Source organism: Rana temporaria, chromosome 13 (genome assembly GCF_905171775.1).
Source record: "Rana temporaria chromosome 13, aRanTem1.1, whole genome shotgun sequence".
Lineage (NCBI taxonomy): Eukaryota > Metazoa > Chordata > Amphibia > Anura > Ranidae > Rana > Rana temporaria.
This window is the reverse complement of record NC_053501.1, coordinates 118735935-118761322: the sequence shown is the minus strand read 5'-3', so window position 1 is coordinate 118761322 and position 25388 is coordinate 118735935. Positions and strand designations below refer to the sequence as shown.

Here is a 25388-nt window from a genome sequence, read left to right as displayed (position 1 = left end):
AAGCATGGCACTTTAGCAGGCACAATATTAAGGACCCAGCCCCAGTGCGTGCCCCAAGCATGGCACTCTAGTGGGCACAATATTAAGGGCCCCAGCCCAATGCGTGCCCTAAGCATGGTACTTTAGTGGACACATTAAGGACCCCTGCACCAATGCATTCTCCAAGCCCCACACTCACAGGGGGCACAATAAGGACCCCAGATACACTGCGCATGCATAAATTTAGAATGACTCTCCAACAGGCACAGGGATCCCAGCCACACTACTCCTCCAAGGCACAGCACTCTTCCACCCTTAAGCACCGCCCCCGAACAGGCACAATACTAAAGACCCCAGCCACAATGCATGCCATAATCGGCCATATTGATAAGAACCCTTGCACACAACGACAAGCATAGCGGGCTGGCTCCATTGAGACCCTTGCAAAGCAACGTAGCCACCTTTGGAGGGTTTGAGAACACTTTAATTGCCATACTCGCCCTTTTAGAGGCAGTACAGGTTTGCTTTTTTTGTGTGGGGATAGGGGGGGTGATTCATGCATTCATATATGGTGACAATAACCCCCGGTGCTAAATGCCGCTTACCAGACTCCAGCCGGGGTTCCTCCTCTTGTAGTTTTGCAAAGCTTGTGGGTTCTGGCTTCTCAGACATGCTGGTGACTTCCGTCTGTCAGGGGGGGGGACATACAATGAGCCTACACAGGGCGACACATTGGTTTTTGAGAGAATTCACAGCCGAAGAAGGTTCCTCACCAAAAGTCGAGATACCGTTGTCTCATCCTCGTCCGACTTCACAGGACTTTTCCGTTGCTCCACTGCAAGTCCCAGACTAATGAGTTCCTGGCCGATATCCAGCATCTGCAACAAGAAGAGAGTCAAGGCCTGAGAAAATGCCAGAGGACCCGTCCCAACTGGGCCAAGGGCCCCCGTCCCAACTGGGCCAAGGGCCCCCGTCCCAACTGGGCCCAGGCCCCGTCCCAACTGGGCCCAGGCCCCGTCCCAACTGGGCCCAGGCCCCGTCCCAACTGGGCCCAGACCCCGTCCCAACTGGGCCCAGACCCCGTCCCAACTGGGCCCAGACCCCGACCAACTGTGCCCAGACCCCGACCAACTGTGCCCAGGCACCGTCCCAACTGGGCCCAGACCCCGACCAACTGTGCCCAGACCCCGACCCTTGCATTCTTTGGACTTCAGTTCTGTCAATTATGGAGGCCAAGCATTACATGTGGGCGTTACCTGTGCAAATACAGCCTTTGCCTAGGAACGCCCACACCTCAAGACTGATACCCGCCCATCAAGGCAATTTCCACATTAGCAAGATTAAGCATTGGGGCATCTCCACTCCCGACCCAACTGGGCCCTGATCCCGACCCCTTGCATTCTTTGGACTTCAGTTCTGTCAATTATGGAGGCCAAGCATTACACGTGAGCGTTACCTATGCAAATACAGCCTTTGCCTAGGAATGCCCACTCCTCCAGACTGATACCCGCCCATCAAGGCAATTTCCACATTAGCAAGATTAAGCATTGGGGCATCTCCACTCACCGGGTCCTTAGATGGGTCGTATAGCTGGATCTGAAAGTGGGAGACCTCCGGGGACGGGAAACTGACTATCTTGGCCAACAAGGGTTTCCACTTGGCACAGTGCACCAAGGTATCAAACGTGTCCAGGGCCTCGGAGGACCACTTCTCACCTGCCACAAGATGCAGACATTGGAATGAGCGGACAATTTGGATACGCTCCAAACTTGAGGGTACCGAGGAGGGTTCTGTGACTCACCGTTCGGAACGACATACGCGAGGCCACATTCCACCGCCTGGAACGGCAAACTGAGAAAGTCACTCCTGAAACGAAAAACACACAAATGTTTTTTCAGAGGAGAAACAAGACTCAGTCACATGGGCACTGAGGCCTGAAGTCCATACATCATAAATTGCAAGACAAGACCACCAAAAGAAAAAAAAGAGATTGGTTGTGCTAGGAAAGCGTATGTATTACTGTTTAAGTAACGGCAAAGATTTTCCCGAAAAAATGGGTCCATAGCAGGAACGTAAAAATGCTCTACTCCATGGGAGTCAGGGGCGAGAACTGAAATATCTGAGAATTTGTGCCCATTTGTGAGATCAGGCACTGAAGTTGGATGAAGAGACCTGGCACACACAATGGGCACCAAAAAAAATGCCAGCACTATGACCATGAATGTTTCTCTTTGGTATGTCAGCACTATGACCATGAATGTTTCTCCATGGTATGTCAGCACTATGACCATGAATGTCCCTCTATAGTATGTCAGCACTATGGCCATGAATGTTTCTCTTTGGTATGCCAGTCGTGTGACCATAAATGTTACTTCATGGTCATAGTGCTGGCATATCTTGAAGCAACATTTATGGTTACACGACTGGCATACCAAAGAGAAACATTCATGGTCATAGTGCTGACATACCATGGAGAAACCTTCATGGTCATAGTGCTGACATACTATGGAGGGACATTCATGGTCATACAGCTTGCATACCGTGGAGAAATATTCATTGTCTTAGTGCTGGCATACCAAAGAGAAACATTCATGGTCATAGTGCTGGCATATCTTGAATGTTTCTCTTTGGCATGCCAGCACTAAGTCAATGAATATTTCTCCACAGTATGCAAGCTGTATGACCATGAATGTCCCTCCATAGTATGTCAGCACTATGACCATGAATGTTTCTCTTTAGAATGCCGGTCGTGTGACCATGAATGTTGCTCCAAGATATGCCAGCTTATGACCATTAATATTTCTCTACGGTATGCCAGCTGTATGATTATGAATGTCTCTCCATGGCATGCCAGCACTATGACCATGAATGTTTCTCCATGGTATGTCAGCACTATGACCATGAAAGTCCCTCTATAGTATGCCAGCACTATGACCATGAATGTCCCTCCACAGTATGCCAGCTGTATGACCATGAATGTTTCTCCATGGTATGCCAGCACTATGACCATGAATGTCCCTCCACAGTATGCCAGCTGTATGACCATGAATGTTTCTCCATGGTATGCCAGCACTATGACCATGGATGTCTCTCCACGTGTGACCATGAATGTTGCTCCAAGATATGCCAGCTTATGACCATTAATATTTCTCCATAGTATGCCAGCTGTATGATTATGAATGTCTCTCCACGGTATGTCAGCACTATGACCATGAATGTTTCTCTATGGTATGTCAGCACTATGACCATGAAGGTTTCTCCATTGTATGTCAGCACCAGGACCATGAATGTTTCTTCATGGTATGCCAGCACTATGACCATGAATGTCCCTCCATAGTATGCCAGCACTATGACAATGAATAATCCTCCTCAGTATGGCAAGTGTATGACCATGAATGTTGCTTCAAGATATGACAGCACTATGACCATGAATGTTTCTCCATGGCATGCCAGCACTATGACCATGAATGTTTCTCTTTGGTATGCCAGCACTATGACCATGAATGTCTCTCTCCACGTGTGACCATGAATGTTGCTCCAAGATATGCCAGCTTATGACCATTAATATTTCTCCACGGTATGCCAGCACTATGACCATGAATGTTTCTCCATGGAATGCCAGCACTATGACCATGAATGTTTCTCTATGGTATGCCAGCACTAGGACCATGAATATTTCTCTATGGTATGCCAGCACTAGGACCATGAATATTTCTCTATGGTATGCCAGCACTAGGACCATGAATATTTCTCTATGGTATGCCAGCACTAGGACCATGAATATTTCTCTATGGTATGCCAGCTATATAACACGCTTGGCTATATAATGCTAGGAACAGAAAACTGAACCCATAAAGAGCTCACTCGCTGGCATATCAGCCCAGAATAAATACACAAAGCGTGGCAAGGCGATGCCCCACATGCACTTACCTGAGCGGGAAGAGGTGCCCTTTCGGGCACGCCCAGTTGTCGCCATAGTCCACGTAATACAAATCCACCTGGCCGTTCTCCGGTAATCCCAGGACCTCCGCCCTGTACCAAAAACCGTCAGCGTGGAACGGAGCCGCCACGATATCTCCGTTCTGAATCTCCGCCATCTCTCCCTGATGAGAAAAAAAAAAAAAAAAACAGCCACGGTAACGCCACGCCTGCCGCAAGATCAAAGCGCACCCGGGGGCCAAAGCGCACGTCCTCACCTGCTTCTGTCTCAAGTAAAAGTCGCTCATCTCCGTGGTCAGCTTGTCGAGCTGCGAGGCCCGCGAGCCGAGGATCTGGATCCAAAAATGTTTTGGGTTCTCCGTGGCGGAGACGCAGATTTCCACGAACTCGCCGGCGCGGAAGTTGAAGTCCGGGCTGGGAACTGGAAGGCGGAAATACAAAGAAAAATAAGGGCAGATCAATTACAAAAGGGGGATCGCAAAATCAATAGCATACGATTTGTTCTCCCCTCCGATTCTAGTTTCACTTCTCTTTGGGTCCCGCCCATCGCCAGAGCTAAGCCCTGCCCCCCTTTCCAATGATGGCCTATACAAGGGCGGGTATAAAGAGGAGAGATAGGTGCAGCCTAGTCCTAGAGGTGAAGGCGAAGCCTTGCAATGGGGGGCCACGGCAAAGCCTTGCAATGGGGGGCCACGGCAAAGCCTTGCAATGGGGGGCCACGGCAAAGCCTTGCAATGGGGGGCCACGGCAAAGCCTTGCAATGGGGGGGGCCACGGCAAAGCCTTGCAGGGGGGGGGGCCACGGCAAAGCCTTGCAATGGGGGGGGCCACGGCAAAGCCTTGCAATGGGGGGGGCCACGGCAAAGCCTTGCAATGGGGGGGGCCACGGCAAAGCCTTGCAATGGGGGGGGCCACGGCAAAGCCTTGCAATGGGGGGGGGCCACGGCAAAGCCTTGCAATGGGGGGGGGCCACGGCAAAGCCTTGCAATGGGGGGCCACGGCAAAGCCTTGCAATGGGGGGCCACGGCAAAGCCTTGCAATGGGGGGCCACGGCAAAGCCTTGCAATGGGGGGCCACGGCAAAGCCTTGCAATGGGGGGCCACGGCAAAGCCTTGCAATGGGGGGCCACGGCAAAGCCTTGCAATGGGGGGCCACGGCAAAGCCTTGCAATGGGGGGCCACGGCAAAGCCTTGCAATGGGGGCCACGACAAAGCCTTGCAATGGGGGGCCACGGCAAAGCTTTGCAATGGGGGGCCACGGCAAAGCTTTGCAATGGGGGGCCACGGCAAAGCTTTGCAATGGGGGGCCACGGCAAAGCCTTGTAATGGGGGGCCACGGCAAAGCCTTGCAATGGGGGGCCACGGCAAAGCCTTGCAATGGGGGGCCACGGAGAAGCCTTGCAATAGGGGCCACGGCAAAGCCTTGCAATGGGGGGCCACGGCGAAGGCTTGCAATGGGGGGCAACAGCGAGGCTTGCAATGGGGGGCCACAGCGAAGTCTTGCAATGGGGGGGCCACAGCGAGCCTTGCAATGGGGGGGCCACGGCAAAGCCTTGCAATGGGGGGGGCCACGGCAAAGCCTTGCAATGGGGGGGCCACGGCAAAGCCTTGCAATGGGGGGGGCCACGGCAAAGCCTTGCAATGGGGGGGCCACGGCAAAGCCTTGCAATGAGGGGGCCACGGCAAAGCCTTGCAATGGGGGGGGCCACGGCAAAGCCTTGCAATGGGGGGGCCACGGCAAAGCCTTGCAATGGGGGGGCCACGGCAAAGCCTTGCAATGGGGGGGCCACGGCAAAGCCTTGCAATGAGGGGGCCACGGCAAAGCCTTGCAATGGGGGGGCCACGGCAAAGCCTTGCAATGGGGGGGCCACGGCAAAGCCTTGCAATGGGGGGGTAGCCACGGCAAAGCCTTGCAATGGGGGGGTAGCCACGGCAAAGCCTTGCAATGGGGGGGGGGGCCACGGCAAAGCCTTGCAATGGGGGGGGCCACGGCAAAGCCTTGCAATGGGGGGGCCACGGCAAAGCCTTGCAATGGGGGCCACGGCAAAGCCTTGCAATGGGGGCCACGGCAAAGCCTTGCAATGGGGGGCCACGGCGAAGCCTTGCAATGGGGGGGCCACGGCGAAGCCTTGAAATGGGGGGGGGGCCACGGCGAAGCCTTGAAATGGGGGGGGGGCCACGGCGAAGCCTTGAAATGGGGGGGGCCACGGCGAAGCCTTGAAATGGGGGGGGGGGCCACGGCGAAGCCTTGAAATGGGGGGGGCCACGGCGAAGCCTTGAAATGGGGGGGGGGCCACGGCGAAGCCTTGAAATGGGGGGGGGCCACGGCGAAGCCTTGAAATGGGGGGGGGCCACGGCGAAGCCTTGAAATGGGGGGGGGGCCACGGCGAAGCCTTGAAATGGGGGGGCCACGGCGAAGCCTTGAAATGGGGGGGGCCACGGCAAAGCCTTGCAATGGGGGGGCCACGGCAAAGCCTTGCAATGGGGGGCCACAGCCGAATGAAACTAGTATCAGAGAGGTGCACTAGAGCGCCCCCTACCCTCAAACTTGTAGACATTGAACGTAGCGTTGGCGAGATTTCGGGACTCGGATTCCTCGCCCATCCTTTCCTCCGGAGAGTCGGCGGTGTGGAAACTCTCCGGGGAGCCCGTGCTTGGGGTGGCGCCCTCCTTGGCAGCGGGGGGCGGCTTGTCTTTCTTCTTTACGGCGATTATGGTCTTCTTGTGCGACCGGAAGTTGGAAGAAACCGCTGGATTTTTCCAGATGGCGGCGTCGTCCTCCAACACCTTCTGGATCAGAGCCTGTGAGCGAGGACAGAGGAAAAAATAAAACATTAAAAAACGTTCCAATCAGATCACTGGGTTTTTAACCCCTTCAATACCGGGCACTTTCACCCCCTGTCCTGCCCAGGCCAATTCTTTCAGCTTTCGTCGCTGTCACGCTTTGAATGACAACTGCGCGGTCATGCAACACTTTACTCATAACACGTTTTTATTTATTTTTTCACACAAATAGAGCGCCCCTTTTGGTGGTATATAAAAAAAAACACACAAAAAAAAAAAACACAAAAACAGACAAAAAAAAAACAACAACCACCAACCAAACAACAACCACCACCAACCAAACAACAACCACCAACAACAACCACCAAACAACAACAACCACCACCCCACCAACCAAACAACAACCCAACAACCAACACCCACCAAACAACACAACAAACAAACAAAAAAACAACAAACCATCATGTGATCTGCTGCGATTGGAAACAGCTAGTCACGTGGTACAAATGGGATGTGATTGGTCCAGTCTGTACCATGTGATCACTGTAGTCAATCACAGCAACACAAAATTGTATACAATTAATGGCATTGATAGGAAGCCATCCATTGTGTACAACTGTCATGTGATCTGCTGTGATTGGCCATAGCTGGTCACATGGTACAAATGGGCTGTGATTGGCCCTGTCTGTACCATGTGATCACAGTGACCAATCACAGCTAGCAACACAATTGTACACAATGAATTGCATTGATAGGAAGCCATCCATTGTTTACAACGGTCGTGTGATCTGCTGTGATTGGTCACAGCGATGACATGGTACCGGGCAGTGGGCCGGAACACTGATCAGTCATCCGCTATCACATCGGAGCGCCATACGACGTCCTCCCAGAACAATGGGGTTCCACGCCCCGGACGTCATTTAACAACAGCGTGGGCGGGAAGCAAATACCTTTGGAGACCAAGTGGAATTACTGGGTCTTTGCCAAATTTGTGTGTGTGTGGGGGGGGGGGGGGGGGGCGGAGTCACAACACCCTTTCTTGAGCATTATATGAAAGAACACATGCCAGGCATCCCTTTTGACGTGCATGCTCCTTCCTGCTGGCCGCTGCAGATTTCCGCTGTGCAATCTGTTGATCATTTGCTTGATTACACTCTGGTGGAGTGATCGGCAGATTGCACAGCTAAAGTCTGCCCCCCACCCAGTGGCCAGCAGGGAGACACGGGTATGTTGGAAGGGACGCCAGGGACGTGCCCCCTTCACGGAGCTGGAATCAACCTAAGCACCTTGGCGGCCTCCACTTGCTTCAGCGATCCGGTGATGGTGATGCACCTCGCGAGGTCCAAGCAGTTGTCTGGCTGGCGCTCACACTGGATATTGGCGCCGGAGGTTTTACTCATCTCCCGAACCCTCTGCCCTCCTTTTCCTGAAACCAAATGGGACAAGGAATGGGTCAAAGCACAGTCACTACTACATTGCTAATCAGTACGGAGATCCTAATTCTTCTATATAGATACTTGTATCACTAGAGGGGTCTTCATCAGGGGGAAGGAGGTCCTGATCCCTCTATACAGATCTTTATATCACTAGAGGGGTCTTCATCAGGGGGAAGGAGGTCCCGATTCCTCTATACAGATCTTTATATCACCAGAGGGGTCTTCATCAGGGGTATGGAGGTCCCGATTCCTCTATATAGAGCTTTGGTTAGATCTAATTCCCCAGTTGGGCCCTCAAACAGAATCCATGACTTGTTGGTAGGACATTGTACTGTCCAATCCAGGTGAAGGAACCCAAGAGTCCCTGATCATTATATCACTAGAGGGATCACCAGTAAGAGGAAGGAGGTCCTGATTCCTCTATATAGATCTTTATATCACTAGAGGGGTCACCAGCAGGAGGTCCTAATCCCTCTATATAGATCTTTATATCACTAGAGGGGTCTTCATCATGGGGAAGGAGGTCCTGATTCCTCTATATAGATCTTTATATCACTAGAGGGGTCTTCATCAGGAGGAAAGAGGTCCCGTTTCCTCTATATAGATCCTTGGTTAGCTCTAATTTCGAATATGGTGTCCAGTTGGGCCCTCAGCAGAATCCATGACTTGCTGGTCGGACATTGTACTGTCCAATCCAGGTGAAGGAACCCAAGAGTCCCTGACCATTATATCACTAGAGGGATCACCAGTAAGAGGAAGGAGGTCCTGATTCCTCTATATAGATCGTTATCACCAGAGGGGTCTTCATCAGGAGGTCCTAATCCCTCTATATAGATATTTATATCACTAGAGGGGTCTTCATCAGGAGGAAGGAGGTCCTGATTCCTCTATAGATCTTTATATCACTTGAGGGGTCTTCATCATGAGACCTCTATATAGATCTTTTGTTAGATCTAATCTCGAATATGGTGTCCAGCTGGGCCCTCAAGCAGAATCCATGACTTGCTGGTCGGACATTGTACTGTCCAATCCAGGTGAAGGAACCCAAGAGTCCCTGACCATTATATCACTAGAGGGATCACCAGTAAGAGGAAGGAGGTCCTGATTCCTCTATATAGATCTTTATATCACTAGAGGGGTCACCAGCAGGAGGAAGGAGGTCCCTATTTCTCTATATAGATCTTTATATCACTAGATGAGTCATCAGGGGGAAGGAGGTCCCGATTCCTCTATATAGATCTTTAAATCACTAGAGGGGTCTTCATCAGGGGGAAGGAGGTCCTGATTCCTCTATATAGATCTTTGGTTAGGTCTAATCTCGAATATGGTGTCCAGTTGGGCCCTCAAGCAGAATCCATGACTTGTTGGTAGGACATTGTACTGTCCAATACAGGTGAAGGAACCCAAGGAGTCCCTGACCATTATATCACTAGAGGGATCACCAGTAAGAGGAAGGAGGTCCTGATTGCTCTATATAGATCGTTATCACCAGAGGGGTCTTCATCAGGAGGTCCTAATCCCTCTATATAGATATTTATATCACTAGAGGGGTCTTCATCAGGGGGAAGGAGGTCCTGATTCCTCTATAGATCTTTATATCACTTGAGGGGTCTTCATCATGAGACCTCTATATAGATCTTTTGTTAGATCTAATCTCGAATATGGTGTCCAGCTGGGCCCTCAAGCAGAATCCATGACTTGCTGGTCGGACATTGTACTGTCCAATCCAGGTGAAGGAACCCAAGGAGTCCCTGACCATTATATCACTAGAGGGGTCACCAGCAGGAGGTCCCGATTCCTCTATATAGATCTTAATATCACTAGAGGGGTCTTCATCAGGGGGATGGAGGTCCCGATTCCTCTATAGAGATCTAATTTCGAATATGGTGTCCAGTTGGGCCCTCAAGCAGAATCCATGACTTGCCGGTCGGACATTGTACTGTCCAATCCAGGTGAAGGAACCCAAGAGGAGTCCCTGACCAAATCAATGATATGCAAGTCACCGATCTTATGATAGCCCCTCCCCCCCACACGCACTTCCCATCGGGGCTCCCTGGAAAACGTACCTATAATCCGGCACACGGATCTGGCCGGTAGGTGCAGCTCCACCTCTATCACGGCATCATCCTGTAAGATTCCCGGGAGGAGCTCCTGGGCGTGGCGCACCTGGGCGGGGCTCCCTCTGATCGTCAGCTCTTGGCGCCCATCGGAGTCGATGACTTGGCTCAGCTCGATACGAGTGGACGTTCGCTTCGAGAGCTGCGGGGGGGAAGAAAGAAGGCAGAACGGTATTTTCTAGAATCACGTGATCAGCCCCAGCGTGGCGAGAAGTTACAATGCACCGCCAAGAACCCTGTTCAAGAAAGTCTGTGCAGCTTTATGTGGAAGAACGCATGTCCGGCATCCTTGTAGACATACATGTTTAAAGAACTCATCAGCAGATTGCACAGCTAAAGCCTGCAGCACCCTCTTGGACAGCAGAAGAGCATGCATGTCTAAAGGGAGGCCAGAAATGTGTTCTTTCATATGAAACTCTTAAGAACATCCGATGCCGTGGTCCACCGGCAACAGCCATTGGCTTTCTTTTCCATCACTCTATCTTTGCTGTTCGTCATATGTGGGTTTGGCCTTTAGAGATGGTAGAAGTCAATGTACCAAGTATTATATAAAAACGTATCCTTGGTATCCCTTTAGGTATGCATGCTTTTTCCTGTTGGCCACTGGGGGCTGAAGACCTTAGCTGTGAAACCTGTTCATCACTATATCAGTGTAATTAAGCAATTGATCAGATAGCACAGCAACAAGCGGCCAGCAGGGAAGAGCATGCACATTTAAAGGGATGCCGGGAATGTGTTCTTCCACACGATGATAGAGGCAGTGTGTTGTAACGTTTAAAATAGCCTGCGAAGCCGTCGTATCAAACCCACGAAGACCAGCAGACAGACCCCCTGATAACAGCACTCAATCCAATTTTGGAGTTTAGCGCCCCTCCCCAATGGACGGGGGAGGAGGAGCTGGAAGAGACCTCACCTGACCAATGGCCTCATCCTCTCCAGCCGAGAGTGGCTTCACCGCGCGCTGAGAGATCTTCATTCGAAGTTCCTCGGTATCCTCGTTGCTCTCCGTAGATGCCGGCGCTGTGGGAGGAGACAGACACAGAGGTTCAGTAGGGCGGAGCCATGGGAGGGGCGGGGCCTTGGGAGGGGCGGGGCTCTGGGGACACATTTGGAAATCTCTGGGAGGGAGAAAAAGTTTACGTTCCCCCAATTTACCAATCAGTAAAGGGCGCAACAATGCGCAACCGTGTAATGGGATGTTCTGCACACTCAGGAGCCGGGAGTACAGATAGGGGGGCAAACTTCTATACAATCACCTCTGCCCTCCCCCTATACATAGTGCCCGCTTCCTACTCCTATTATCACCTCGCCCTCCCCCTATACATAGTGCCCGCTTCCTACCCCCATTATCACCTCGCCCTCCCCCTATACATAGTGCCCGCTTCCTACCCCCTCACCTTTCCTTATACATAGTGCCCGCTTCCTACCCCCATTATCACCTCGCCCTCCTCCTATACATAGTGCCCGCTTCCTACCCTCATTATCACTTCTGCCCTCCTCCTATACATAGTGCCCGCTTCCTACCCCCATTATCACCTCGCCCTCCCCCTATACATAGTGCCCGCTTCCTACTCCTATTATCACCTCGCCCTCCCCCTATACATAGTGCCCGCTTCCTACCCCCATTATCACCTCGCCCTCCCCCTATACATAGTGCCCGCTTCCTACCCCCTCACCTTTCCTTATACATAGTGCCCGCTTCCTACCCCCATTATCACCTCGCCCTCCTCCTATACATAGTGCCCGCTTCCTACCCTCATTATCACTTCTGCCCTCCTCCTATACATAGTGCCCGCTTCCTACCCCCATTATCACCTCGCCCTCCCCCTATACATAGTGCCCGCTTCCTACTCCTATTATCACCTCGCCCTCCCCCTATACATAGTGCCCGCTTCCTACCCCCATTATCACCTCGCCCTCCCCCTATACATAGTGCCCGCTTCCTACCCCCTCACCTTTCCTTATACATAGTGCCCGCTTCCTACCCCCATTATCACCTCGCCCTCCTCCTATACATAGTGCCCGCTTCCTACCCTCATTATCACTTCTGCCCTCCTCCTATACATAGTGCCCGCTTCCTACCCCCATTATCACCTCGCCCTCCCCCTATACATAGTGCCCGCTTCCTACCCCTATTATCACCTCTGCCCTCCTCCTACCCCCATTATCACCTCGCCCTCCCCCTATACATAGTGCCCGCTTCCTACTCCTATTATCACCTCGCCCTCCCCCTATACATAGTGCCCGCTTCCTACCCCCATTATCACCTCGCCCTCCCCCTATACATAGTGCCCGCTTCCTACCCCCTCACCTTTCCTTATACATAGTGCCCGCTTCCTACCCCCATTATCACCTCGCCCTCCTCCTATACATAGTGCCCGCTTCCTACCCTCATTATCACTTCTGCCCTCCTCCTATACATAGTGCCCGCTTCCTACCCCCATTATCACCTCGCCCTCCTCCTATACATAGTGCCCGCTTCCTACCCCCATTACCCCCTCACCCTTTCCTATACATTGTGCCCGCTTCCTACCCCCCCACCCTCCTCTATCCATATACATAGTGCTCGCTTCCTACCCCCCCGCCCTCCTCTATCCATATACATAGTGCCCGCTTCCTACCCCCATTATCACCTCTGCCCTCCTATACATAGTGCCTGCTTCCTACCCCCATTACCCCCCTCACCCTTTCCTATACATAGTGCCCGCTTCCTACCCCCCATTACCCCCTCATCTTCCCCTATACATAGTGCCCACTTCCTACCCCCATTATCACCTCTGCCCTCCCCCTATACATAGTGCCCACTTCCTACCCCCATTATCACCTCTGCCCTCCCCCTATACATAGGGCCCGCTTCCTACCCCCCATTACCCCCTCATCTTCCCCTATACATAGTGCCCGCTTCCTACCTCCATTATCACCTCGCCCTCCCCTATACATAGTGCCCGCTTCCTACCCCCCCGCCCTCCCCTATCCATATACATAGTGCCCGCTTCCTACCCCCATTATCCTACCCCCTCTGCCCTCCTCCTATACATAGTGCCCGCTTCCTACCCCCATTATCACCTCGCCCTCCCCCTATACATAGTGCCCGCTTCCTACCCCTATTATCACCTCGCCCTCCCCCTATACATAGTGCCCGCTTCCTACCCCCCCGCCCTCCCCTATCCATATACATAGTGCCCGCTTCCTACCCCCATTATCCTACCCCCTCTGCCCCCCCCCCCATACATAGTGCCCGCTTTCTACCCCCATTATCACCTCGCCCTCCCCTATACATAGTGCCCGCTTCCTACCCCCATTATCACCTCTGCCCTCCTCCTATACATAGTCCCCGCTTCCTACCCCCATTATCACCTCGCCCTCCCCCTATACATAGTGCCCGCTTCCTACCCCCATTATCCCCTCTGCCCTCCCCCCATACACAGTGCCCGCTTTCTACCCCCATTATCAGCTCTGCCCTCCCGCTATACATAGTGCCCGCTTCCTACTCCTATTATCACCTCGCCCTCCCCCTATACATAGTGCCCGCTTCCTACCCCCATTATCACCTCTGCCCTCCTCATACATAGTGCCTGCTTCCTACCCCCATTATCACCTACCTCCTATACATAGTGCCCGCTTCCTACCTCCATTACCCCCTCACCTTCCCCTATACATAGTGCCCGCTTTCTACCCCCATTATCACCTCTGCCCTCCCCCTATACATAGTGCCCGCTTCCTACCCCCATTATCAGCTCTGCCCTCCCGCTATACATAGTGCCCGCTTCCTACCCCTATTATCACCTCTGCCCTCCTCCTACCCCCATTATCACCTCGCCCTCCTCCTATACATAGTGCCCGTTTCCTATTCCCTCACCTTCCCTATACATAGTGCGCGCATCCTACCCCCTCACCTTCCCCCTATACCTGGTGCCTGCTTCCTACCCCCATTACGCCCTCACCTTCCCAAATACAGAGTACCCGCTTCCTACCACTCATTACCCCCATCCCTACACCCTTATACATTGTGCCCACTTCCTACCCCCTATTACCCCCTTCCCATCCCTCCTATACATAGTGCCCACTTCCTACCCCCCATGACCCCCTTTTCAATCCCTCCTATACATAGTGCCCACTTTCTACCCCCTTTCCAATCCCTCCTATGCATAGTGCCCACTTCCTACCCCCTTCCCTCCTATACATAGTGCCCACTTCCTACCCCCTTCCCTCCTATACATAGTGCCCACTTTCTACCCCTCCATTACCCCCTTTCCCATCCCTCCTATACATAGTGCCCACTTCCTACCCCCCATGACCCCCTTTTCAATCCCTCCTATACATAGTGCCCACTTTCTACCCCCTTTCCAATCCCTCCTATACATAGTGCCCACTTCCTACCCCCTTCCCTCCTATACATAGTGCCCACTTTCTACCCCTCCATTACCCCCTTTCCCATCCCTCCTATACATAGTGCCCACTTCCAACCCCCCATTACCCCCTTTCCCTTCTTTACATAGTGCCCACTTCCTACCCCCTATTACCCCCTTTCTCTTCCCTCCTATATATAGTGCCTACTTACTACCCCCTTCCTATACCCTTTATTACCTAGGATAGGTATATGGGGGGGGGTGTATATTCCGATTTTTTGGGACGAGTTTATGAAGGGTGGGTGGTCCCGATGGTATTACCTTGCCCGCTGCGGTACTTTGCGTAAAATACACAGAGCATGGCCGCCCCCGCGGACACCCCGAGTGCCAGCGCCACCTTCTGCCTGGTGCTGAGATCGCTCCAGCTCGCCATGGTGGCACCAAAGACCTGCGGATAAAGGAGGAGCGTAAGGAGCGCAGGGACCCCATGTACAAGAAAATAACCCCCAAAACCCACGAGGGAGGAGGAGCCAGTGTCACAGCCGGCATTACCATCCACTACGTCACTCTAGGTCTGTCCCTCTCCGACATGGGAGTCTCACTCCTCCTGCTGCATTCTCGAGAATGAAAAAATAAAAACTAGGGTCACATGACCCCCCCTCAGTATACATGGGGGGTCCTATACTAGGGTCACATGACCCCCCTTAGTATACATGGGGGGTCCTATACTGAGGTCACATGACCCCCCCTCAGTATACATGGGGGGTCCTATACTGAGGTCACATGACCCCCCCCTCAGTATACATGGGGGGCCTATACTAGGGTCACATGACCCCCCCCCTCAGTATACATGGGGGGGGTCCTAATACTAGGGTCACATGACCCCCCCCCTCAGTATACATGGGGGGTCCTATACTAGGGTCACATGACTCCCCCCCCAGTATACATGGGGGGCCTATACTAGGGTCACATGACCCCCCTCAGTATACATGGGGGGCCTATACTAGGGTCACATGACCCCCCCCTCAGTATACATGGGGGGTCCTATACTAGGGTCACATGACTCCCCCCCCAGTATACATGGGGGGCCTATACTAGGGTCACATGACCCCCCTCAGTATACATGGGGGGGTCCTAATACTAGGGTCACATGACCCCCCCCCTCAGTATACATGGGGGAGGGGGTCCTATTACTGGGGTCACATGACCCCCCTCAGTATACATGGGGAGTCCTATACTGAGGTCACATGACCCCCCTCAGTATACATGGGGGGTCCTATACTGAGGTCACATGACCCCCCCTCAGTATACATGGGGGGTCCTATACTGAGGTCACATGACCCCCCCTCAGTATACATGGGGGGCCTATACTGGGGTCACATGACCCCCCCTCAGTATACATGGGGGGTCCTATACTAGGGTCACATGACCCCCCTCAAAATACAGGGGGGGTCCTATACTAGGATCACATGACCCCCCTCAAAATACAGGGGGGGTGCTATACTAGGATCACATGACCCCCCCTCAGTATACATGGGGGGTCCTATACTAGGGTCACATGACCCCCCCTCAGTATACATGGGGGGCCTATACTAGGGTCACATGACCCCCCCTCAGTATACATGGGGGTCCTATACTAGGGTCACGTGCACCCCCCCCTCAGTATACATGGGGGGGTCCTATACTAGGGTCACATGACCCCCCTCAGTATACATGGGGGGTCCTATACTGAGGTCACATGACCCCCCCTCAGTATACATGAGGGGGTCCTATACTAGGGTCACATGACCCCCCTCAGTATACATGGGGGGCCTATACTGGGGTCACATGACCCCCCCCCTTAGTATACATGGGGGGTCCTATACTAGGGTCACATGACCCCTCAGTATACATGGGGGTCCTATACGAGGTTCACATGACCCCCCTCAGTATACATGGGGGGCCTATACTGGGGTCACATGACCCCCCCCCTTAGTATACATGGGGGGTCCTATACTAGGGTCACATGACCCCCCTCAGTATACATGGGGGGCCTATACTGGGGTCACATGACCCCCCCCCTCAGTATACATGGGGGGTCCTATACTAGGGTCACATGACCCCCCCTCAGTACACATGAGGGGGTCCTATACTAGGGTCACATGACCCCCCTTAGTATACATGGGGGGTCCTATACTGGGGTCACATGACCCCCCCTCAGTATACATATAGGGTCCTATACGAGGGTCACATGACCCCCTCAGTATACATGGGGGGTCCTATACTGGGGTCACATGACCCCCCCCCCTAGTATACATGGGGGGTCTTATACTGAGGTCACATGACCCCCCCCCCTCAGAATACATGGGGGGTCCTATACTGGGGTCACATGACCCCCCCTCAGTATACATGGGGGGTCCTATACTGGGGTCACATGACCCCCCCCTCAGTATACATGGGGGTCCTATACTGGGGGTCACATGACCCCCCTCAGTATACATGGGGGTCCTATACTAGGGTCACGTGCACCCCCCCTCAGTATACATGGGGGGTCCTATACTAGGGTCACATGACCCCCCTTAGTATACATGGGGGGTCCTATACTGGGGTCACATGACCCCCCCTCAGTATACATGGGGGTCCTATACTAGGGTCACATGACCCCCCCTCAGTATACATGGGGGTCCTATACTAGGGTCACATGACTCCCCCTCAGTATACATGGGGGTCCTATACTAGGGTCACATGACTCCCCTCAGTATACAGGGTCCTAATATTGGGGTCACATGACCCCTCCTCAGTATACATGGGGGTCCTATACTAGGGTCACATGACCCCCCCTCAGTATACATGGGGGGCCTATACTAGGGTAACATGACCCCCCCTCAGTATACATGGGGGTCCTATACTGGGGTCACGTGACCCCCCTCAGTATACATGGGGGGGTCCTATACTGGGGTCACATGACCCCCCCTCAGTATACATGGGGGTCCTATACTGGGGTCACATGACCCCCCCTCAGTATACATGGGGGGTCCTATACTAGGGTCACATGACCCCCGCTCAGTATACATGGGGGGTCCTATACTGGGGTCACATGAACCCCCCTCAGTATACATGGGGGTCCTATACTAGGGTCACATGACTCCCCTCAGTATACAGGGTCCTAATATTGGGGTCACATGACCCCTCCTCAGTATACATGGGGGGTCCTATACTGGGGTCACATGACCCCCCCTCAGTATACATGGGGGGCCTATACTGGGGTCACATGACCCCCCCTCAGTATACATGGGGGTCCTATACTGGGGTCACATGACCCCCCCTCAGTATACATGGGGGGTCCTATACTAGGGTCACATGACCCCCCTCATCCAATAGGGGTCAGTAGACAGACCATTCCCTCCCCCAGGGGTAATATTCACCCTCTTCAGACTCACAGAAACTCACCCGCCGGGACAGACACAGAAGACTGAACCCGGCTGGGGATTCTCTCGGCTATTTAAAAGCTCTGTACCGCCCACTTCCGGGTGTACCAAGATGGCGGCCGCTCAGAGCATGCGCTCTTCGGGCAGGAGGAAGGAGGAGCCAAAGGGAAACCTGTGGAGAGACTTGTGTGAGTCCGGGCCGTCAGTGGTGATCACTCCGGGGTAAGTACCGAATATATTACCCCTCCCTGCCCCCTTCATACCCCATAACCAGCACCCCCACCCCTCATACCCCGCCCTCACCCCATATACACCGCCCCCTCTATTCCCAGCCCCCCCTTTAATCCCCGCCCCATCCCTCCCCCAGCCGTCAGGACACCCACCTGCCTGCGGTCGGTCCTGTATTAGCCCCTCTGGCGGGTATTAGTCGGTGTTTAGTATTGGCCCCCGGCGGCCATTTTTCCGGAGACCTGGGCTAGGTGGGCGGGGGTTCGACCTCTAGTGGGCGGAGAGCCCGTCACCATGGTGACTGTTAGTCACTGGTATTCTCTCCCTGTCATCCTGTGAGGACCCCCCCCCAGGGGCTGTCTAGTGTGCTGCCTGAGAACATACCCCCCCCAGGGGCTGTCCTGTGTCCTGCCTGAGAACATACCCCCCCCCCCCAGGGGCTGTCCAGTGTCCTGCCTGAGAACATACCCCCCCCCCCCCAGGGGCTGTCCAGTGTGCTGCCTGAGAACATACCCCCCCCCCCCAGGGGCTGTCCAGTGTGCTGCCTGAGAACATACCCCCCCCCCCTCCCCGCGGCTGTCCAGTGTCCTGCCTGAGAACATACCCCTCCCCGCGGCTGTCCAGTGTCCTGCCTGAGAACATACCGCCCCCCCCAGGGGCTGTCCAGTGTCCTGCCTAAGAACATACCCCTCCCCAGGGGCTGTCCAGTGTGCTGCCTGAAAACATACCCCCCCAGGGGCTGTCCAGTGTCCTGCCTGAGAACATACCCCCCCCCCCCCCTCCCCGCGGCTGTCCAGTGTCCTGCCTGAGAACATACCCCTCCCCGCGGCTGTCCAGTGTCCTGCCTGAGAACATACCGCCCCCCCCAGGGGCTGTCCAGTGTCCTGCCTAAGAACATACCCCTCCCCAGGGGCTGTCCAGTGTGCTGCCTGAGAACATACCCCCCCCCCCCTCCCCGCGGCTGTCCAGTGTCCTGCCTGAGAACATACCCCTCCCCGCGGCTGTCCAGTGTCCTGCCTGAGAACATACCGCCCCCCCCAGGGGCTGTCCAGTGTCCTGCCTAAGAACATACCCCTCCCCAGGGGCTGTCCAGTGTGCTGCCTGAAAACATACCCCCCCCAGGGGCTGTCCAGTGTCCTGCCTGAGAACATACCCCCCCCTCCCCGCGGCTGTCCAGTGTCCTGCCTGAGAACATACCCCTCCCCGCGGCTGTCCAGTGTCCTGCCTGAGAACATACCGCCCCCCCCAGGGGCTGTCCAGTGTCCTGCCTAAGAACATACCCCTCCCCAGGGGCTGTCCAGTGTGCTGCCTGAAAACATACCCCCCCCAGGGGCTGTCCAGTGTCCTGCCTGAGAACATACCCCCCCCCTGGGGGCTGTCCAGTGTCCTGCCTGAGAACATACCCCTCCCCCGGGGGCTGTCCAGTGTCCTGCCTGAGAACATACCCCCCCGGGGGCTGTCCAGTGTCCTGCCTGAGAACATACCCCCGGGGGCTGTCCAGTGTCCTGCCTGAAAACAGACCTACCCCCCCGAGGTGGCCATTCTGTGTCCTGCCTGAGAACATACCCCCCCAAAACTGTCCGAGTGACACAACAGAGAGCCTGGAATTTTGCCCCAGGAAGGGGGACGGAGGGTCAGATATCAGCACTGAGCTCAGGCAGGAGATGGGACAGCTTCCAGGGGGGCCTCACAGCATGACAGGGAGAGAATAGCAGTGAGTAACGGAACACACCACCATCCCTGAGAGTCCGCAACCACGGGGGAGGGGGGAATCCCACAAATATCTGTCCCTCCTACCCACTACTATACATACTGCCCTCTTCCTACCCCTAATTACCCCTCCCCTATTCCTCCTACCCACTCCTCTTTATACTGCCCTCTTCCTACCCTAATTACCCCTCCCCTATCCACTCCTCTTCCTACCCCAATTACCCCTCCCCCTACCCACTCCTATATATACTGCCCTCTTCCTACCCCAATTACCCCTCCCCTACCCACTCCTCTATATATTGCCCTCTTCCTACCCCAATTACCCCTCCTCCTTCTACCCACTCCTATATATACTGCCCTCTTCCTACCCCAATTACCCCTCCCCTACCCACTCCTATATATACTGCCCTCTTCCTACCCCAATTACCCCTCCCCTACCCACTCCTATATATACTGCCCTCTTCCTACCCCAATTACCCCTCCCCTACCCACTCCTATATATACTGTGCTCTTCTTACCCCAATTACCCCTCCCCTACCCACTCCTCTATATACTGCCCTCTTCCTACCCCAATTACCCCTCCCATACCCGCTCCTCTATATACTGCCCTCTTCCTACCCCGATTACCCCTCCCCTACCCACTCCTCTATATACTGCCCTCTTCCTACCCCAATTACCCCTCCCCCACTACCCACTCCTATATATACTGCCCTTTTCCTACCCCAATTACCCCTCCCCCATTCCTCCTACCCACTCCTCTTTATACTGCCCTCTTCCTACCCCAAATACCCCTCCCCTACCCACTCATAATATATACTGCCCTTTTCCTACCCCAATTACCCCTCCCCTACTACCCACTCCTATATATACTGCCCTCTTCCTACCCCAATTACCCCTCCCCCATTCCTCCTAGCCACTCCTATACATTCTGCCCTCTTAATACCCTTCATTACCCCCACCCCCCCATGCCTCTTACTGCCTTCTACAGCCCTCTTTTTACCCCCTATTAGCCCCCCCAACACACACTCAGATCAACCCCGTACATGTTGCCCCTCCTTCCTGCCCCCCCTTCCTGCCTTACTGCCCCAATCCAACCCTCTTCACCTCTCCTCCTCCTTCATGTATACTGCCCACCAATGCCCCATTACCCCCCCTCTCCCTCCCCCATACCCTTGTCTAGCCCCCCCCCACCCGGTGACTGTTTTTGGTGACATCTGATGCCTATTGTGTGGTTCTCTCCCCAGAGCTGGTGCCACCATGGAAGGAGACCTGGCCAGGCTTGTGTGGAGGCCGGGCCTGGATGCCCCGCCCCCCTCCGTCGTCACCGACCTGGAGATGAAGATCGGCTCCCTGGTCACTTTACTCCTCCTGACCCTCATCAGCGGCCTGATCCCCCTTTTCCTGCTGCGCCGCCAGGGGAGCACCGACATCCTGAGTAAGAAACGGGGCTGGGGGGAGGGGACATGAACAACCAATATCCTTATCCCAGTGGCGGTCTCATTCCAATCTCTGAACTTCCGCTATCTCCGTAGGTGCCCGTCGCCGAACGCTGAGCCTAATCAGCTGTTTTGCCGGCGGCGTCTTCCTGGCGACCTGCCTGCTGGACCTGCTGCCTGACTACCTCTCCGGGATGAACGAGGCGCTCGGCAAGTTAAACATAACGGTGAGTATGGCGCTCCTATACATCCTAAGGCCCTCCCCCTCCAGTGGGGCGGAGTTTGTAGTTTAGCTTCCTGTGTACAAAGTGACCTAATCCAGATTTTTGGCTTTCCCCCCCCGGCAGCTCCAGTTCCCTCTTCAGGAGTTCATCTTGGCCATGGGGTTCTTCCTGGTTCTGGTTTTGGAGCAGATCGTGTTGAGCTACAAGGACCAAACGGGCCTATCAGAAGAGACTCACTCCCTCCTGGGCTCGGAGGCCCGCCACTCGGGCCCGGAACAGCCGCACGTACACGTGGACGTCAACGCGCACTCGGCGGTGCGGGCGGTCACCCTGGTCGCGTCGCTCTCCCTGCATTCCGTTCTGGAGGGTCTGGCGGTCGGCCTCCTGCGGGAGAGCGGGAAGGTCCTGGAGATCTGCTTGGCCCTCCTCATCCACAAGTGTATCATCTCCTTCAGCTTGACCTTGAAGCTGAGCCAGGGCCGCCTACGTCCTCGGGTCATCCTGGGCTGCCTTCTGCTTTTCTCCTTCATGACCCCTCTGGGCATCGGCATCGGGGTGGCCCTGATGGAGTCCTCCGACCCCTTGCACCAGCTGGCTCGCAGCGTCCTCGAGGGCATCGCCACCGGCACCTTCTTGTACATCACCTTCCTGGAGATCCTGCCTCATGAACTAAATTCCGGCGACCAGCGCATCGGCAAGGTTGTGGTGATGCTGTGCGGCTTCTCGGTTATCACCGCCATCTTGTTTATCAAGATCTAGGATGGGTCATATACAGGACATTTCCAACTTGCCCTTCCCCCTTCCATGAACACTGATGGCAAAGATGGAGGAACGATGGTCACAGAAAAGGACCGGCTCATGAGCGGACCCACCAGGGCTCTTCATCTACAAGTGTATCGCCTTCAGCTTGACTTTGAAGATGAGCCAGAACCACCTAAGGCCTTGGGTCATCCAACGCTACTTTCTGCTCTTCTCCTTCTCGACTCCCTCTGGCCATCAGCCTTGGGGTGGCCCCCTGACGAAGTCCTCTGACCTCTTTCACCACCTGACTCGCAGTGCCCTGGAGGGAACCACCAGCACCTTCTTGTATACTAACTTCTTGGAGATCCTGCCTCACAAGTTCTGGCAAGGTTGTGGAGCTTCTCAGTCATCGCCACCATCTTGTTTACCAAGATCTAGGATGGGCTATAGACAGAACGTTTCCATCTCACCCTCCCCCTTTCCCAAACCCTGATGGTCAAAAAAAAGAACCAACTCATGGGCCGACCCACCATGGCTCCTCAACCACAAGTGTATCATCTCCTTTAGCTTGACCTTGCAGCTGAGCCATGGCTACTTCCATCCTTGGGTCATCCTATGTTGCCTTCTGCTCGTTCCCTTCATGACCACTCCTGGGAATCAGCCTTGGGGTGGTCCTGAGGAAGTCCTCTGACCTTTTTTCACCAGCTGACTCGCAGTGCCCTGGAGGGCATCACCACCAGCACCTTCTTGTATACTAACTTCTTGGAGTTACGAGTTCTGGCGATCAGCTCATCGGCAAGGTTGTGGTGACGCTGTGGAGCTTCTCGGTCATCGCCACCATCTTGTTTATCAAGATCTAAGATGGGCTATAGACAGAACGTTTCCATCTCACCCCCCCCCCCTTTCCCGAACCCTGATGGTCAAAGAAAGGGACCAACCCATGAGCAGACCCACCATGGCTCCTCAACCATCTAAAGACCCAAACCGAGTTTAATTCTGGACTGTAATCGGCAGTTTCCTTTTTTCTTAGCCCTTCCAAATGGTGTTGGCCGTTTCTCCTTTGACGAAAAAGAGAACCATTTTGGATGGCGGTCCAATGAAATTGCCAGATGATGAGGATTCGGCCTAAAAACAAATTCTGTAAAACGGACATTGAAACAATCTCACCGTGTTTTGACTTTTGGTTTTATCCGACCTGGAGGGACCTCAGGAGTCAGTCACCAGTAGGCCTAAAAAAATATAAAGTTGGGCACCCAACTTTTTGAAGCTCCTGTCCCTTTTGGCCACCCATCTTGAAAATCCAACAATGAACCCCCCGATACTCCCCTTCACCTCGCTCTACTGACCTATCAGAACCTTCAGAAATATCAGGTTCTTCAGGTATGGAGAACAAAGTTAACTGGGGTGTCCCAAGTCTACAACTCGCCCAACTATGGAGGAGGCCGCCATGATGGATTGGTGGCTTCATCCTCCTGTAGGGTAGTCATGTGACGGCACAGCACCGGTTCCAAGTACAGGGAATTATGGGAAAGAAGACAGAGGCATCAGCCTTGAGGCTTCATCCCCCTGTAGGGTAGTCATGTGACGGCACAGCACCGGCTCTAATTACAGAGAATTATGGGAAAGAAGATGGTGGAAGCCATGATGGGTTGGTGGCTTCATCCTCCTGCCAAATCTTTAGCGTTAAATGCTCTGGTCTCGTTTTTTTTTTTTAGTTGGGGAGGTTTCGGACACTACTTCCTGTTCCAGACACACCCCTACTTCCTGTTCCAGACACACCTCCTACGTCCTGTTCCAGACACACCCCTAATTCCTGTTCTGGTGACACCTCTACTTCCTGTTCCAGACACACCCCTACGTCCTGTTCCAGACACACCCCTACGTCCTGTTCCAGACACACCCCTACTCCCTATTCTGGTGACACCCCTACGTCCTGTTCCAGACACACCCCTACGTCCTGTTCCAGACACACCCCTACGTCCTGTTCCAGACACACCCCTACGTCCTGTTCCAGACACACCCCTACTCCCTGTTCCAGACACACCCCTACTTCCTATTCTGGTGACACCCCTACTCCCTGTTCCAGACACACCCCTACTTCCTATTCTGGTGACACCCCTACTCCCTGTTCCAGACACACCCCTACTTCCTATTCTGGTGACACCCCTACTCCCTGTTCCAGACACACCCCTACTTCCTATTCTGGTGACACCCCTACTCCCTGTTCCAGACACACCACCCCTACTTCCTATTCTGGTGACACCCCTACTCCCTGTTCCAGACACACCCCTACTTCCTATTCTGGTGACACCCCTACTCCCTGTTCCAGACACACCCCTACTTCCTATTCTGGTGACACCCCTACTTCCTGTTCCAGACACACCCCTACTTCCTGTTCCAGACACACCCCTACTTCCTGTTCCGGTGACACCTCCCGATGTGACAGAGTATGAGCCAAGCCACAAGTTTATATTCCAGATATGAATGAGCAACTGCAACGCTATTGGACAGTAACACCACTAGGACCTCCCCCGAGGTTCCAGCATTACCCATTCATTTCCTCACTGGGGTCACCAGCACAGGAAGTGAAATCTCAGCAGAGGGGACACAAACGGCATTTAAAACCTTCCCAGTTCTATTGAAATTGCACAGTTTTGGGCGGAGTTTCGTCATTTCGGGGGTCTCAGGCCTCAGTGGGATAGGAGGAGACGTCTACAGTTGACCAATCGCCAATCTGATCGTACGATCGCCTTTAGATCTAGAGTAGCGCAAGGGCCTCTGATTGGCTACAGATTGATTCACGTGTCCTCCTATTCTATAGATTAGGAGATTGTCCAATCAGATGGCACGGTGTATGGCCAGCGTGAGATCATATTATTCACCAGCACTAACCAATCAAATGTAAGGGATTGCTTTATTATATCGGATTAATTCTACTAGTATTAGTTTACCTTCGTCTTATATATATATATATATATTTTTATTACTTGCACAACGGATTTCTACAATTTATAAATTTGCAGTAAAAGAAAAAAAAAAA

General features: G+C 53.8%; 2 protein-coding genes across 4 annotated transcripts in view; one reads left to right on the top strand and one right to left on the bottom strand.

Annotated features, from left to right (window-relative positions):
• Positions 1–18493, bottom strand: part of TDRKH (tudor and KH domain containing) — a 21644-nt gene extending 3151 nt beyond the window's left edge. Inside the window, exons 1-12 of one of the 3 annotated variants that reach the window (XM_040332448.1) lie at positions 18393–18493; positions 14924–15050; positions 11167–11273; positions 10203–10395; positions 7987–8126; positions 6457–6718; positions 4176–4339; positions 3910–4082; positions 1781–1845; positions 1546–1694; positions 753–857; positions 585–666 (exon numbers count right to left, since the gene is read on the bottom strand). In XM_040332448.1, coding sequence (XP_040188382.1) covers positions 585–666; positions 753–857; positions 1546–1694; positions 1781–1845; positions 3910–4082; positions 4176–4339; positions 6457–6718; positions 7987–8126; positions 10203–10395; positions 11167–11273; positions 14924–15035 — 1552 coding nt within the window. In that variant the 5' untranslated portion in view covers positions 15036–15050; positions 18393–18493. Of the gene's footprint in view, positions 1–584; positions 667–752; positions 858–1545; positions 1695–1780; positions 1846–3909; positions 4083–4175; positions 4340–6456; positions 6719–7986; positions 8127–10202; positions 10396–11166; positions 11274–14923; positions 15051–18021; positions 18218–18392 lie in introns of those variants that run through there. The other 2 variants (XM_040332447.1, XM_040332449.1) reach the window with 2 other exon arrangements.
• LOC120920401 (zinc transporter ZIP1-like) lies at positions 18107–25388 on the top strand. The gene is made up of 4 exons (XM_040332474.1): positions 18107–18231; positions 21192–21382; positions 21480–21610; positions 21731–25388. Exons 1-4 carry the CDS (start codon positions 18122–18124, stop codon positions 22364–22366), a joined length of 1068 nt encoding a protein of 355 aa, XP_040188408.1. The 5' UTR covers positions 18107–18121; the 3' UTR covers positions 22367–25388.